The 17,514-nt window shown below is 43.6% G+C and overlaps 1 protein-coding gene across 1 annotated transcript in view; it reads left to right on the forward strand.

The window, feature by feature from the left end:
* CRYBG3 (beta-gamma crystallin domain containing 3) overlaps positions 1–17,221 on the forward strand; it is a gene marked incomplete at its 5' end in the record, with an annotated part of 48,318 nt that extends 31,097 nt beyond the window's left edge. Inside the window, 5 exons of the mRNA XM_010184471.1 lie at positions 9,045–9,184; positions 12,532–12,655; positions 14,700–14,858; positions 15,458–15,617; positions 17,091–17,221. Coding sequence (XP_010182773.1) covers positions 9,045–9,184; positions 12,532–12,655; positions 14,700–14,858; positions 15,458–15,617; positions 17,091–17,179 — 672 coding nt within the window. The remainder of the gene's footprint in view (positions 1–9,044; positions 9,185–12,531; positions 12,656–14,699; positions 14,859–15,457; positions 15,618–17,090) is intronic.
* Positions 17,222–17,514: the final 293 nt, after the last annotated feature.

A 17,514-nucleotide genomic window follows, 5' to 3' on the forward strand; every position in this document is an offset into this window, starting at 1 on the left:
TCAGATGTCTGAATCAAGTGCTTGTGCTAAACAAACTCCCACTCAGGGAAAAGAATGGAGTTTGTTTTCTTGGCTTACAGGATTTTTTTGGTTAGGAACAAGCCTGGCTGCATGCACACACATCCACATTGTCACTTGTAGGCACATGCTTTTGGGTGTTCTGGGCTCAAAGTTGCTTTCTTTTGTACAAGTTGCATTGGTTGGCATCTTTCTGACTGGTCTTCATAACATGGCTCAGCAAGCGTAGTATGCAGTGAGACACTGATTTTGTCACACTGTCTAAGCATACCAGACTTCTTTTATTAGGCCTACAGCCAAGGTTCAGTCTTAAATTACACACAGAAGATGTGAAAATCGAAATTACAAGGTAGGCCATACTTGCCATAATGCTGCTTAATTTGCTGTTTTGCAGAAATACAAAAAAGGTTTTCATCTCCTGATGGCATCTCAAATAATAGGTCAATAAAGTGGTATAATACACCGCACACGTGGCCTGTGAGCTGTGTATGACACATCAGATGTCCACTCCTAAGCTCATGTGGCCATCCTTTCTCCTGGTGACCTCTGAGATACAGGTCAAGTACTTACTACACATGCATATATTCTTCATGTGACTTTCAGGTCACGTTGGTTGTACTACCCAAGCACGCATCTTGCAGTTTAGTGACCTACTGTAGCAGTAAGGTGAGATACAAAATCCTCTATGGCCAGGAAATTAGACAGGAATGCATTGTACTGTCCAGTACAGGATCGATACAGCCTTTTGTACATCCTGGTGTAATCCTGCACGCAGGACATGGGAGACTGGAGTCTTGCTGTCATGTCTGTGCCTTTGTCCCACATCTTGGTATGCTCGTACGGAAGAGAATCAAAGATAAGCTGGCCATAATGCTGTCACTAAAAGAGAAGCAGGTGGGTGCTCCACCTGCTACTCTCTAGTACTGACCAACTTCTACAAAACTCTTCCTCCTTCCCTGATCACAGAACGCAAACACAATCTATGTGTACCCTTCAATGTAACTCTTAAAAAACTAGACTTCTAAAGATTACTCAGTTTAGTTTTCTTCAAGTATTAAAGTCCTTTTTTTCTATTTGTGAACAGATTTAAAAAACAACCAACCAACTAAACCCAGCTCAAACACCAAAAGCCATGGGCATGGTGGGAAGGATGCACAACTCAAGGTTGAGAGCTGGTCTTTTCACTAGATTGCACAGGTACAGTGACTTCAGTGGAGCTATAGCTTCCCAACCGCTGAGAGTCTGGTTTTCCAATTAAGGATCTCCTTTTCACATTAGGCTTTTGGACTCTGCTCTGCTAAATCAGACTGAAGTTTTGACGTGAAATGGTAGGTCTCCTCCAGATCCCACAGCCTGTACTCTCACAGGGAAGTAACTATGCAGTTTGGCATAGTAGGAAGCTACTGGCAGCCCTTGATTACCGAGGGCCAAGCCCTGTGGAGAAGTGTTTCTGGCAGGCTGTGTGTGGGAAGCTTACACACGTCTTCCTGTACTTTGTAAGCAGTTTGCACCTCTTAGTTCAGTTCCTCCCTTTCAAGTAGGGGATCCTTGTATTTCACAGAATCATGGCCCTAAACAGCATAAAATGCTGTTGTGACCACACCTGTTTTACAAATAAAAGTGCCCTCATCGGCCCCTACCACATTGTGTATGCTAATCGCACAGGACAGCGCTCAGAGGCATTGTGTAGTACAGACGTGATGCTGAGCATGCAGCAGTGAGTTTGGTCAGTGGTCAAAACAGCCGTAGTTAATTCTGTGCATTGTCCACAATGCACTGTTCTTGGAACAGAGCCCTTTTTATTACAAAATATTGCTGTTAGCTCATTCAAGAGACCAGCAAGCATATTCCCAAGTGGAATTGTTGTGTAGCTTTATTGAATTCAGTTTTGACGTTGAGAGTCCCTTCCATTGTTCACCGTTAAATACCAGCCCAATTTCAGACCTAAGACGTGTATCTCAGTAGCTCACATGTAAGAGGGAGAATGTTTAACCCCAGCACCAAGCCCTGAATGTGCATTGTCTCCTGCTCTTCTGTAAGTGAGAAGCATTTGCTGCAAGTGTAACTGGTGGGAGGACTCTCGCACAGCAGGGGAGCCACGAATTGCTTCAGCATGTGAGGTTTCAGCATCCCAGATGTTGACTAGAAGTAGAGACCCATGTGTGGCACTAGCAGAGAGGGAAAAAAAATGTGCTTTTAGCAACACAAAGGACTCAATTGCTTGCTCATTACCACCCTTTGAAAACAGTCCAAGTCCACTGACTGGTGTAGATGTGGCCCAGCTATGTATTTTCCAAGTAGATTGTTTCAGCCAGTCCTTTGGGATAGGAGAACAAATCTGCTTGAGGAAATGGAGACACGGAATCTGGGTCTTCCCTTTCTAATTTGCAAGATTGTAATGATACCTATATGTTACCTTGATATTGTACAGCTGATTGAAGTCTCAACTCTGGGCCTTTATCTGCAGGATGCATGTAAGAATATGGACTCTGTGTAGCTGTGACACACAGGCCGCTGACACCTGCGGGGTGTGCAGCTTGGCTGGGCATCCACACCAGTTTCTGCATCTGACCATCTAGCAGTGTGTTTGCTATTGCATGTAGCAATACTTTCAGTGCAGCTTTTTTCATTTTCTCTTAAAATGTGTAATATTTTAAGGGCTTTTTGGATGTTGCCAGCTGTCACAAGATTTCTGGGCTTTCCATTTTGGAAGGAGAAATTGAGGACTGAAGTTTTTGTGTTTGTAGTACTCCTTCAAGGCATGAATGTGCTTTTGTGACCTGACAGAACAACAGTGTAAGGTGACAATGAGATTTTTGTGACTGAGTAAGGTAACGTTAACACTTTAATCTATGTGAAACAGCTAAGAACTTCTGTGAAGCCTTGTCTGATTATTTTTACAATGGATCACCTAATTGAAGATAAGGAAAGGATCTGAAGTAATAGTTTATCTGGAAAATGCAGCTTTGGTGCTAACAAGATATTGGCAAACAAATATAGCAAATGAAAAATTATATGAAAGACAAGTTTTTTGTTGTTTTTTTTTTCAGGAAAGTAAACTTTTGAGTTTTTATTTAGAAAATTACCGGTAATATAGTTTGCTTGTTTAAGAGCTAAATTACATAACATAAAGCTCATTCTAAATCACTGAGTTGGCCCAATTAAAATAGACAAACAAAACAAAACTTCCAGAGCAACACAAAATTAATTTGGATGGGAAAACAGGCTTAGACTAGCGATGGTCTGATTTCTTCACTGTGATGGCAGTGTTTTAGGTTGGCTGGGTTTGTTCTAACCTTTACCTCTTGGAGGGGTGTTTTATGGGTTCTTTGCTGAAAAGCGAAGTTGTGATCATTTAAGAATTGCATGCTACCCCCACTCCCTCCGCACACACACTCCCCTGTTTCTCAAGAAATTCAAATTAACATGGTTCCACTTTAGTTATTTCCCCATTTATTATGCACTGGTGTCATAGAGGAATTAAGCACATCTTTGCAACCAGTTTCCTCTACAGTTTGTTTGGGAAACAGCAAGGCAAAAATTAGGTGGGATTGTAAGAAGAGCAGGGAAGGTGTTCCCTTATTCCCAGGAACCTCTTTCCCATCTTGGCTTATTCTCCGAGGCGTATAATGCTCAGACTAAATCTTTAGGAGACCCTCTCTGTATTTTTTTCCCTACTGTTCCGTTTTTCTCAAATTCAGACTGGAGTGTTTTGTCCTTCTGAGAGTGTTTAGGAAAAGCTGTAGGTTATTGAGAGGATGCAAAGAAGGAGCAAAGCATATCTGTACCTTGATAATGAGAAAATATTGTCCTTTGTTTGCAGTATTCTGGTAAGAAAAATAGTGTTGCAATACCCATGTATTAATCTAGACTGCCTATTGAATAGTGATGTGTTACACAACCCCTTCCCTTCTGAAAAGGGAAATGTTTCTGAAAGACCAGTGAATCTTTTTCATATACTATTTTGTAAGTGGGGAAAATATGCTAGAAAGTGTTTCTCACAGGAACGTATTTCTTTAAGTGAACAGGCTTACACACAGCATCAGAAGGGTACGCATCTATGTAGGAGTGGTAGGAACACCGGGACTAATGTAACTTGCTTCTTATCGTCTCCTGTCATCTAAAAATCCCAAAGCACTCCAAGAAATGCTCATTGATGGAATTTGCTGGTGATGGTGTTAGCAGCCACTCTGCAGGCAGGTGAAAGCACAGCACAGGTTAAAGGCTGCTGCGTTTGCCGTGACAGTGCAGGTGTCTGTGCTTGCATCGGCAAGGACTTGCCTTTTGCATTGCCGGGAATTCATGAAAAGGGAACTGTGGGCCTCTCGCCTGGTGGCAAGAGTGAAGTCCAGCTGGGCCAGGCCATTTACAGGGCCATGGTTGCTTACTGGGGCATTGGCCCGGTGTTTGTTGCTTGAAGAGGTTAATCTTTTGGGATAGGAACCTGTACAATATGATCTTACAAAGGGGAGTTTGGTGCTGCCTTCTTTCAATAATGTTTTTCTGTTACACTCTGCAAAATTTGGTGTGTCTTACAATAGTATCTAGGATTGTTGCAGCGAGCAACTAGTTTTCTTTTTGAAATGTTAACTTCAGCCCTAGAGTTAAACCAGTCTCATAGTTTCTAAAAACAGAAATGAAATCAGGGTTGTAGGTTATGCAATGCCTTTTTTTTTTCCTCTCTTTTGAGGCATTCCTTATTCTTGCTCTGATTGATTGTGATAGTTCCTGTATTTCCATATCCATTATATTCTCTAAGTTAAACAGAGGTGTTGGCTAATTTCCCCAGCACTCCTGTGAGGCAAATAATGGAATCAGATACAAAAATTAATCGGTGTTTCCCAAGGCCAGGCAATGAGTCATTTTGTGTAGCAGGAACAGGACCGTGGGTATTGCTGTCGTTCAGCACCGCGTTCCTCTCCCTCAGCCCGGCATCCTTCCCACACTGAAGGGAGTAGCTGGGCAAGCACAGCTTCAGTAAGGACAGTTGTAAACGATGAGTTAGCCAAGACTGAGGAGTAAAGATTTTTCCAAGGATGTTGTAATACGGCTGTGGAGCCTCCTCCAGTTACGGCTCTGGCAAATGCCGTTTGCACAGTGACAGGTCAGCAGGGATGCAAAGCGGGTAAATGTACCAGCTCTTGCCATGACTGGGCTACAGACGTGTGTTAGTCTGGTCTCATGGATTTCTTTCTTTGGCTTTATTGGGCTTTCCCATCAAAGTTTGCAAAAAAGGTGTGAGGAAAAATATGTTTTGTTGTGAAGCCTTCTCAAAAGGGCTTTTTTAGTTATAATTTTCACGAAATTCATAATCAAAAGCTTATCTGTAGATTATCGATAGCTAAAACTGTACAGGTTTTTATTATAAGCATGTGTGCAAATTCACTTGTGCGCTTGGTTTTCAGTTCTAGCACCTTTTTTGGTTTGCTTCTTTGTGTCTGTATGCTATTGCCTTTCAGTGGGTTAGGCACCTAAGCATTGCACTGCAAACAAAAGGCATTTGAAAGGAAGTTCATCTTGTGCTGACTTTTTTTTCAATATCAAACATTTCAGACTTGCACTGCACTTTTTTTTTCTGAACTTGTATAAAATCTTGTTCCGAATTGTGAGTAATTTGTGGTGCATAGCATCTCTCTATTAAAGAAACGTAGAAGTTATTGAGGGGAAAGTCTGAGCTGAGTTGAACTGTGCAAGAGATTTTTAGTGTGGTGATTTCCATGGCATACCTTTCAGCCTCTGAAATCACACCATTTCCATGGCACCACGTGCTGTATTAGCCATTGGCTACCACACCTGTTAAGTAAAGAACATCACTCTAACAGCTCACAAGGCTGCTTGTATCTTGAAATGCTGTGTAAACACAGCCTTCCTTAATCACTGGCCTCTTGAATAAATTAAACCTCTTCACGTTTCTCCCTGGACCCTGGCATTAAAAAACAGGACAAGCAAAATCTCTTGAAGTTTTATGCTGCTGGTTTAAGCAAGGCTATTGGTTCCCTAATCACAAAGAACAGGTTAAGTAATTCTTTAGTGCTTTGTCGTTCTTGCAGTTGGCAAGCTTTCCCCAGAGGGATGGCATTTCAGGTATTTTCCTTGAAATAACTATGAAAGTAAGCTAAGGTAATCCTGACCTGGACATGGCAATGACTTGCCAGTTGTGGGTAAATGTAGGTGTAGCTCAGCTTTCACAATTGGGAACTGGGGTCCACCTAAAGCAGCACCACCGTCTGAGGTTGTCCCCTTTTGTATTCCCTGCCCAGTTGCTCTTCCTCTGGCTCTCGGAGAGCGTTGTTCCTCCCTGGCCTGTCAGGATTGGGCCTTGGTGAAGAAAGTGATCCTGTCAGTCTTGCACTTACCTATGGTGACGACTCTTCAGCCTGGAAATGGGTGAAGGTGCACCTCAGCCTTCTGCAGGGAAGGGTGGGAGCAAGATGCCTCTGTAGTAAATGTAACAGTGTAGCCTCAAAACCTTGTTTTTTACTGTTGGAAGTTTCCATGGAGCTATGAAAACAGAATCGGAGAAAAAAGCCAGGCCAAGTCACTGCTGCCAGCTGTTGGTGTAAAATGGTATCTATAAAGTGAGTAATCCGCTCACTGCTCTATATATGGCTATGGAAACATGAGACCTTCAGTGCTTGAGACAGCAGCATGTTTTCTTTTTCTGTGCTTTGCGTCCATGCCGAGATCAGTGGAGTCCCTCTGAGGTCTCACTGGAAAGGTGGTCTCAGTTCTTGTGATCAGTTCTCTGTGTGTGTGTGCTGCATACCAATAGCCTGGGACCCTGAGCAACCGGACAAGGCTTTCTCAGGCCCACTGAGTTCAAACAGTCTCTACCACATGAGAGCTGGACTCGTTGTAATTGACTTCATCAATTCGCTGTTCTGATTCTTGGTGTATAAATGGTTGCACTGGATCAAATTTTAGGCTTTGGTAACAATGGCTAACAAGAAGAATACCAAATGGTGTTTCCTGTGCTTACTAATGCACTTGTGGAAATTTTCCCTGTTGGACCTGTTCTGGTCATGGCTTCTGGTCTTCACTCAGGAGAAAGCCAGTGCAAAGAGAGTAGGCTTTTGCAAACGAGTGTGATGATACTGCCTTGCTGAGCAAAGCAACCAGAAGAGTAGCTACCTGCACTAGGTCTAGACTTCGAAGTGAGCCTTTAGACACACACTGTAAATTTGACCCACCTCATCCAGCAGAAGGCAGGTGGGAACAACTGACATTGCAAAATAAAAACGTTATGGGTTTTAATCTTCCTGTTTTGTAACATTCGTTTTTTAGGAGTTCAGTGGGCTTTAAAAATCTCTCTGAGTGGCTGATGCCAGGCTCTTCTTTAAAATGTCTCAGCAGACTCCCTGTCCATGCAGCATTGCATGACTTGCACTGTCCCTGCACTGGTTGGCAGAGGAAAGCGATTTCTCTGAGGCAGGATTTGAACAACCGGCCACATACCAAGCACACTGAGTCAGTGCCAGTAAATTCATTAGTCCTGAATCACCACTGAGCTCTTCAGAGACACTTCACAGAATCGCTCGGTTGGAAAAGACCTCCGAGATGATCACGTCCAACCGCTCCTGTCTACCCCCTAAACCATATCCCTAAGTACCTCGTCTACCCGCTCTTTAAATACATCCAGGGATGGTGACTCCACCACCTCCCTGGGCAGCCTGTTCCAGCCTCTGACAACCCTCCCAGTAAAGAACTTCCTCCTTATCTCTAACCTGAACCTCCCTTGGCACAGCTTGGTGCCGTTTCCCCTTGTTCTATCCTCCATCACCTGGGAGAAAAGACCAGCACCCACCTCTCTGCAACCTCCCTTTAGGTAGTTGTAGGTGGTGATGAGGTCTCCCCTCAGCCTTCTCTTCTCCAGGCTAAACAACCCCAATTCCCTCAGTCGCTCCTCATAAGGCTTGTTCTCCAGACCCCTCACCATCCTTGTGGCTCTTCTCTGAACATGCTCCAGAGTTCTCTGAACACACTCCAGAGAATCACTACAATACATGTGCCTCTCCAAACATGAAAGTTAAGTTCTCTTAAATACTCGGTGCCTGTGTCAACTTTAATTGAAGATTTTGTTTCATTCATTCCACCTGAGGCCATATCTTCCCTGCAAAAGAAATCCTACCTTTTGCCTGGGCCGGCTTTCTCAGGGTAACATCTCCTAAGAGCAAGGTGACTTCCCTGGAGACGCTGCTAACTGAAGCAGCCAGGCCTTGTTCCCTCTTCCTTTACCAGCTGCATCAAGAAATAAATTACAAGTGCTTATGATTTTGGTTACGATACTTCCCTTATGGTTTTAGGTTAAAAATGCTGAAAAATTGTATTTAAATCTGTTCCCTCTGTGCTATTCTGCTGATCTTGCAGCTGTGCCACATTTTCATGCAAACTGATCTTTTTATTTGCTTTCATCAGCAATCTCTCAACTGTAGAAAAGGACATTAAGTGAAAAATGTTTCAGTTCTACTTGAGATTGAAGAGATTACTAATTATGCCATTTCAAGATTGTCAGAAATAAAATAGGAATGTCTGTTTAAAACCATTGAGAACCAAAAATTCTGATGTTTTTAACCTTTTCGTTTGTGGATTCCTAAGATTTGTCCGGTGAATAATGGACAGCAGACTTGCTATTTGCCTCAATACTTTATATGCAATCTGCAGTTCACCCTGAAAGCTGCCGCCGTAACCTGTTCCATCAATAAATAAATAAACTGGATTTATGAAGAGGAATCGGATGAAACAACTTGGATCAAAAAGAGATTTTTCAGATCACTGTGTCTGGCCTGTGTCAGTGGGGGCACTCTGATGCCAAAGCCACTGATAAATGCAGTACGTTTCAGTTCTCCGTGCTATGTTGGTGGATGTAGGTTTTTTATCCTTGCTGTTACATTTGCGGAGGGAGCACGATCTAACCCAAAAGCACGTGGAAATGAAACTGAAGTGAGCAAATGTGTGCATCGTGCCTAACAGCTGAAGTTAGGCTATTCCTAGTAAAACTTTGCTATTTTTTTTCCTCTCCCCCCTAGGTTTTTGCTGAGCCCTCCATCAGTCTGTTTGCTCTGGAATGCTGCAAGGGCAGAGAGCTGCACTTCAGCGAACCCATCAATTCTGTTTTGAATGAGGACCTTCATTTTTACACACAGTCTGTATGGGTGAGAAGTGGATTGTAAGTATGGAAGAAATATTCTTGTCAGTTTTGCATTTATAGGAGCTAACACTGAGCATGCATTTTCTCCCAACTACTGCTTTTTTCATAGGATGAGGTTTACTAACTAACTTTTATTTTGAGACAACATAAAATCCTAAACTGTGGTTGAATGCTGGACCTACATTTTGTTGCAGGACCTGAAATGAACAAAAGCTCTGGGCAAAGGGTGCACTTTTTTACCCTGTAAGAATCGTCCTTTTATCCTATACAGTAACAAACAATAGAGCCTGTTGTTCAAGCCAGGAACCAAAAGTAAATAGTTTTGATTGCTGACTTACAAAGACAGGTAGAGTAAACTCGGACTGCTTTTATTAACTGGCTGTAAAATACCAGCTATAAACTGCAGTGATTTAACTTGAACCACCACAGTGGTTCAGTGAAGCTTGACGGGCTGATCGGTTGCCAAAGAGGCAGCAATTTCTGAGCAGCTCAGGGCGGATCTGACAGCAGGAACAGTAGTTTGCTTCTGTGATTAGTTTAACCCCCCTCCATGAGTGTGAACACACACCCAGGGCCTTCTGTGAAAACCATTTTCCATCTGCAGAAGTGACCTTCTAACCTCTTCCCCATCTACCCCTTCCACCTTCTGGCGAAACTCCCAGGTATTCTGTCTCAGCCAGGTTTTCAGCCTCCACATCCACAGCAGCAAGCAGCAACTTCCAGAGTCTCATCCTGCAACTGAGACCAACTGGAAACTGCTGTTCTTACAATGTGACACAGACTTCCTCTGTTTATTTTTAACCTTTTCCCCACCTTTTTCACATGGACAAGACTCTGATTTTCTTGAGAGATCTTATGGGATGACACAAAACCATGCAAAATTTGAACTAATTGAGCAAGGAATTATTGTAGCCTGCTCACAGCTCAAGTATCTCTCTGTTGTGAGTCTTGCTATGAATTTTTCAAACGCATCTAGTGTGTTACCACCTAGAAGACAACCCCCTTCTACAGATGTCTGCAATAACGCTGCTGAGCGCTCCTCTGATTCTTTGAGGGTGGTACGAAGGCTAAGCCTAACCTAGCTAAGGTTCCAGTTTTCTGTGGACTGTTCTCATTCAGGAATTGCACACAAGTGTTTTCTTGAAAGGCTGATTAAGGCTTGAACCTCCCTTTTTTTAAGAGCAGTCAGTGGTGACTGACTTTAGCTGTGGGCCCGTAGTGAATATAAGCTTCCCCACAGAGTTTTGCCAATTCACAGTGAATTCTAGTCCCTAATGTCTGTACCACTTCCATCTTGAGCCCTTGCTGAAAGAATACAGAGTGCCATCATCTGTTGCTGTTGTCTTGAGGTGCCCCAGTTGAGAGTGGCTAGCAGCTGCCATTTGAGACAGAACAACATATCCATATGCCCTGTGATCTGTGCTGCTTTGGAGAAGGAAAGGCCTTTTTTGGGAAGAACATCTGACTTACTTCTGGTGGAGGTGTGTAAATCTTCATGCCTCTCTCAAGGTGTTACAGTCTAAAGTGTGTCCTGTTGGGGAGCATCTCTGTGTGAGCTTTCTCCACCCTCTCACCAGCGGTGTGGAACTGGAAATTAAATCACTGTGCCCGTGCAGATGGCTGTAAAGGGGTGGTGATGGCTTTGGAACCACATAGCAGAAAAGCAAGGGTGATGAGCACAACAGCCCAGCCCCTTCTAGATCTTCCTGTTAGTTTCTGAGTATCCAAGCCAGGTTATAGCTGGTTCCCTGTCTCTGGGAAGGGTCAGGGCAGAATGGCTGGGCTTTCTCTGAGCTCCTTGTGATGCTCCCTAGCAAAGAGACCTCCACTGCCTGTCCCCATCCCACGCTGTAGATAGGCAGCCCAAAGGTTGAAGGTGGCAGGTGATCGTGGGAAGTCTGTGGGATGTGCTGAAGAGTTTGTTTGCCTTATCTGTGATCACAAGTTCAGGAAGGTGGATTTAGATGTATTTTTTTTGGCTCCTTGCCCCAGAGCCTACTGTCAGCTTTAGACAAATGACAAAGACTTATGTAAATACACCCATGGCATCTTGCTGCCAGGCTTAGATACAAGGGTCCTTCCTGAGCCAACTGACCACCTCAGATGGTGGTTCAGACCTGGCTTCAGATGGTTATTACTGTAACAGTCCTTCCTCTCTCTGTTCCCTATAAATGTCTGCTTTGGCACCAAAAACTCCATTTCCAGTGAGACTGTTTGATGCTCTCAGAACAACGTTAACAGTGAACTTTCTGTGACTTGACAGAAGGCATCACAAGAAAAGAGTCGGGAATGTGTTAGAAGTGTAAGGAACACATGGTAGTGGTCAGGCTGCTCAGCTCCTGCTGTTAGTCAGGAGGTATGGGACTTAAATTGAAGATACAGTGATACAGCTTCATTACAAGGCAGTTCACTGTTGGCACGTTTTAGCCTCTGTGGCGTCCTGAGCAAGGCTGACTGGCAGTTTCTCCAAATTACGTGCACTGAGGAAAAGTAAATTACAGGTTCTGTGAGCGCTGTTGGTGGATGTTTTCTCACTGACTTAGAGTGCAGCCGTCCCTCGTGTTCTTGGCAGCTGACCTGTAAAACAGGTAAGTGGGGAAACCAGTGTTTGCTTTGTGTTCAGATGAGTTAATAAGTCAAGCATTTCGGGTTCTCTGTCTGCACAACAATGTCCTATTGATATAAACAAAACCCATCTGTGATCCGGAGGCTGTCTTTGTAAGCAACACCACAGTATTTACTGAGCAGATGCCTAGATAACAAGGGATCTTGTATGTGCCAGTGCTTTAACTCTGTGTTGAAGGATTCAGCCATGGCCATGGCTCAGATATATTTGCTACAGGAAAGTCTGTTACAGCAATGTATGTAAGTTTTCGAGTAAATATTTTGTGCGTGTGTTCAGACAAGTGGAATAGCTATAAAAAGCTTTAACTGCAACAAAAGAAAATATTGGACACGATCCTCTCATAATTAATACGTACAACCAGGCAAAGCTGCAAGTAGTGCAGTCTGGTGTGTGGCTTCCCAATGCATGCCCACTGAAACCTGCATTATTCCTGTCTGGGTTCATGCAGAGGTATTTGTGGGAAAAATCAGGGGAGCTGGGGAAGTCGAGTTTACAAAGTTTCATGCAGACAAATGGAAAACAGATCTTAATTTAGACAGAAAACAGGCCTTAAGGTAGACAGAAGACAGTTAAACCACCGAGATGGATGGCATTTCACAGCACGGTAATAGAGGTTTGATATTAGCACTACCACAGAGAGGTTTGGAGGCTTTCAAGAGCACAGTCGTGAACACAAGCCCGTGGTTTAGTTTTGCTGTGGTTAATGTGTAGTCTTTCGTGTTCTGTTTTCTGTATCCAGGTGGATTGCATATGAGGGATGTAATTTTTTAGGAAAGCAGATTCTGCTGGAGCCCAGTGAGATTTCAAACTGGAATGAACACAGCGGCTGGAAAGTAATTGGCTCCCTTCGTCCTGTGAAGCAGGTACTGTAAGAGCATATGAGGACAGTTCTTGGACCACCATTAGTGCACAACCATCAGCTTTACCACTAAGTATAATGGTTGCATTGTGCTCCTTAAATCAGGCCAAATGATGACAGCCAGAAGGACCTACTGGAAGATTGCTGAAGCAGAAAATTCCTCCAGTGGCAGTTATTGAGATCTATATTAGGCTCTTAAAGGGAAATAATTCCTCATTTTTCAGAGCCAAATTTTGTTTTTCTGAATGGCTCATTAGCGTGTTCTGTGGATGCTCTATTTTTGCCATATAATAAGAAAAAACAGTTCTGCATTGGCTTGTTTCATAATTAACAGAAATGGAAGCAAAAGCAAATTTTACTGTGCTGTAGCCTGGATTTCCAAAAGAAGTAAAGTTATTGCAGTCCCACCGGGTTTTCCTCCTCTGCCCCACGCCAAGGAATACCAATTTCAGTCTCATTCAGAGGTTCAGGTCTCAAAACCACACAGTCCTTAAGAGTTTTGTGAAAGGTCCATAGGGAAGCAAGGCTGAGGTACATGTCCCTCATTCAAGGAAAAGCAGGTACGGTTCTGCTGCTCTGCCTTTCCAAGAATCCTCAGGTAACAGGGTACACACACAAACTCCAGACCAGTCACTCCCCGTGTTGCTGCATGCCCAGCCACACGGCTCGGGGAGGGCAGCGTCATGGGGAGATGGGCAAAGGACAGGGGAGAGAGGCAGGGAATGGGAGCAGTAACTCTGCTGGGAAAGTTTTTTCATTAGCTCTGCTTCTCACAGAACAACTTCTCCCCACTTAGTGACATATCCTGCCTTATTACTGAACACTAGAGACAACTGGGGAAATGTTGCAGTGAACAAAAATAATAATCTTTAGCATTAGTTATGCATTATCTCCTCCTCCAGAAAAATAAAGGATTCCCACCCCCCATGCCACCGAAGACTTCTTAGTCTAAGAAGTTGACAGCTCCCTGGGGATTACTTTAACTACCAAAGAATCCCATTCTGGCTCTGTTTTTGCAAATATTAATGAAAGCAATTCATGCTGATCTTAAAAACAGAATTTTCAGCCAGCAATCTGAAGAGCTTTAGTATTCGATAGCATCCTTCTTTACACTGCAACAGTGAGCAGTGCTATAAGGCCTGCTTCAGCTGCTTTGCTGAGACTTTGGCGTTTGGGGTTTGTGTTCATTTTTGTTGAGACTGGAGTAATACTACGAACCTGCACCACTTTCTATTACTTCCTTCTGTCTCCATTACAAATTACACAAAGGGAGTGCAAGAAAAAGCGCAACATTTGAAATGCGTGCAAGATGAGACATGATTTGGCTCAGTGACTTTATAATAAAATCCCTTCCTTGTAAAGAACTATATACTGTACTCACTAATTAAAGTTAGTTTATGGATACTTGGGGGGAGAGAGAGGCTTTATTGTATCTACTGAAAACCAGGAGGTTCAAAGCTCCCAGAAGATGCTGGGATTGACTTGGGGTTTGAGCAGACCTGCTCTTCATTTGTGCCAGAATTGGGGATTAACAGAAGAAAAGGTGAAAACCTGTAGTAGCCCTAAAAAATCTATTTTTTTGAGTAAACTGAGCAAAGAGGGATGCCAAATCAGTATTGTAATCCAAAGCAAGGGTGTAACTTCTCTGCCATATATTCCAGTTAATGGGGCTGAAGTTGCTGCATATGTGGCTCACTGAGTCTTGTGTCCTGAGCATAAAAAGCTTGTGGAGTTACTGCCCACTTACTGGCATCGGAATGAGCAAAATGTGCTGAACTGGAGAGATTTGCATATGACAGGAATTAGTTCTAGAGACATAAATACATCTTTAAAACTCTCTCTGCCATTGCTACTAATAGCTGTTTGTGAAAAACACTTGGAGCTGCCTTTCATGCACGTTCATTTCCAACAATTATTTAACATCCTCATCTGAAACTGGAAATTTTTAGAAATTGAAACTTTAGAAAACTGATGTAAGATGGAGAGGCACTCTCACATCCACTTTCTTAATCTCTGTGTTACAACCATCTTCCTTCATGCTATTTCAGCCAGCAGTGTACCTCAGGGTGAAGAACCGAGCCCAAGGTAAATATCTGACAGTCGCTGGAAGCCTTGCAGATATACGAGCAACATCGGTGTGCGCGTCCCCGTACAACGGCAAGAATACCCAGATCTGGCACTACTGTCGTGGACTCTTCAAATCCAAGGTGAGTTTCTGGATGCTGGAAGGGGGTGAGTTGTATCACCTACTGTCCTTTCACCTGCACTTCCCGCTGCTTCTGTCAGCTGGCATTAACACCTGGATAACTTCTGGCCTCTCCCATGCACCTGAACCCAAAACTCTTATAACCTGCATCCTCCTATTATGTACAGACAGATTAGGTCTGTCTGCTTTGGCATGTTGGGATTACTTTTCCCATCTGTCTCATGGGACTGATGTTCCTGGAAGTAGGAACCTGATTTTGTCTAAAGCCGCAAATTTAAGTTTGTTACCTCTAAAGAGTTAAGAATTTCTCTGAAAAGAAAGATGCGAAGAAGGGCTGTAAGTGATGTTGTGGTAATGTGCCCTTGACAGTCTGCTGTTAATAGAAAACGCTGATGATTTAGCATAAGAAACACCCAAAGTAACAAAGACCACCTCCTTTGATCGAACAGCTGGTCACCTGCTGAATCGTCTGTTCCCAGCTTGCTTGCCAGGCTGGTTACCCGTGATGACTGCAGTCTGCTCCGTGCCTGAAACAGGAGCAAGTCAGACACAAAACTGAGGCGCTGTGGCCTGGATCTCACGTCTCCTCTTGTTCCTTAGGCGAACAACGCCTGCCTAGATGTCATCGGTGGCAGAGATGTGCCAGGGGCCAAAGTCGCGCTCTGGACAGAACACGGGAAGGACAGGCAGAAGTGGAGACTCAATGAGGATGGAACCATCAGTTCGTACCTCAGTGATGAACTGGTGCTTGATATTAAAGGTAATTTTGGGGAAAAAAAAAAAAGGAAAAGCAACTAATCCTCACATGTTCCAAGAGCATTTTTTTGATTGAAGTTAATTGCCGTATTCCAGCTCTTTTTGTGCTTAAGGTTAAATGCTAAATCCTGTCTTTCCTGTTAGGTTTATGTCCGGTTGCTTGACAGTGGGACAAGAAACAATAGGGGAGGGGAAAGCCTTACTCTTTTGATTCCAGAGGTTTATTTTGATCAGATCAACTATTCTACATCAAGGAGCTGAGTAGTGCTGGTGGCAAGAAATGTAAGTTACAGATGACAGAATGAATGAAGAGCAACCATGAAATAAGTGTAGCCCCAAAAAGAGGAAAGTGCTCACTCCTAATGTTTTCAGGGTGGTTGAAGCTGTCATTGTTCAAGTCCTGGTCCTTCTAATGACCCATCGTGGTACAGGTGCCTCACTGGAGAACGCTTGTTCCTCTCACACAACTGGTTCAAGACCTGCTGCTGGCGGGAGGGTTTTATCCCTAGGGAGAGGCAGTGGGGCAGTGACTGCAGAGGCTGGTTGTGAGGCTGGGGGCTCTGTGGTGCTCTCCCCTCAGAGGAAAGAGCTAAGAATGGATTGCCTAACACCCCTGCAGGGCTTACAGACCAGGGTAGCAGCGCATCCCACAGGTGAAGCCATCAGCCTTTTCAGTGAATGTCCTTCTGGCCGTTACATATCTGACCTCTGCAGCTCAGATTTACTGATAAGGAAATCCCAGCCCCCTGATGTTGAACTAATGGAGCATTCCTGGCTTCCAGAACTGTGGAGTTTAACCACCATCACTAATTCATAAATAGTTACTACAAAGCCATTAAATTAACTGGTGGTACTGGTGGCAACACTTACAGCATCAGAGAGCTGTGCTACCTAGGTTGCTGCAGAAGATAATGCTTGAAGGCTGGGGTGGTGAGATACCACTTCATAGCTCTTTACAACACTTATTTCTGCTGGTGGATTTTTATTTATGGTATAATGATAAAAAAATGCATTTCTGTGCTCTAAGTATTCAGAGGAGAGAAATTTTATTTTCAGGACTTCCAAAGTTTGTGCTTGAAATGGATATGCTACACCTGATAATCTCAGATGTATCTGTGAATCTGTATTTCTATGATAGCAATATATGCCTTAAAAATCCAGACACACAATGGGAGCTCAGGACCTGCCAAAAGCAAAACCTCTGTAGAGATGCTGCTTCTGTGCACAAAGGTACATTTGAGGGCTCTGGTCTGCCCCCTGACTGATGGAGCTCCTCAGGGCCTAAGCTGACAGGTGACTGCTTGAAGGAGGCAAACATACAGAGGTGGAGAGGCAGACACCAGCCCCCTACCTCGTGGCAATTCTGTATTTCAGCTGATTTTCCTATTTAATGGCACTTCTTAAAGATGATGTGTAGGCTTTCCTAATCATTTCCTTTTTAAAATTCTTCCTTCACGATTTTGTTTCATTTTTTAAGGAGGAAATTATTACGACAAGAATCACATCATTATGAATCAGCTGACAGAAGACAAACATTCACAAAAATGGGACATTGAAATATTGTAAAACCCACCACACAGATGGACCTTGTGTGGGTTATTAACACCTAAAGGGGAAAAAATAACCCCAAACTACTGAAGTCAGACACCACTGGAACCTTAAGCAGCAGCTCCTCTCCTCTTTCCTTCGTACCGAACACCAACTCCTAGAGCAACCAAATTGTGCACAAATCTGGAAGATGGGAGGTTGATCTAATGCCTTTCTGCAGGGAAGCCGATTCTTCAGAGGCCGTTCCTGTGAAAGTCACCATTACTCTTCATCTGAAGTATTAAAAATAAATGCAAAAGATGAGACAGAAGTTTTGCAGGATATGAACTGCAAGAGATAAAACAGGAAGGGCT

The sequence above is a fragment of the Mesitornis unicolor genome, unplaced genomic scaffold (assembly GCF_000695765.1).
Source record: "Mesitornis unicolor isolate BGI_N332 unplaced genomic scaffold, ASM69576v1 scaffold52665, whole genome shotgun sequence".
NCBI classification, from domain to species: domain Eukaryota; kingdom Metazoa; phylum Chordata; class Aves; order Mesitornithiformes; family Mesitornithidae; genus Mesitornis; species Mesitornis unicolor.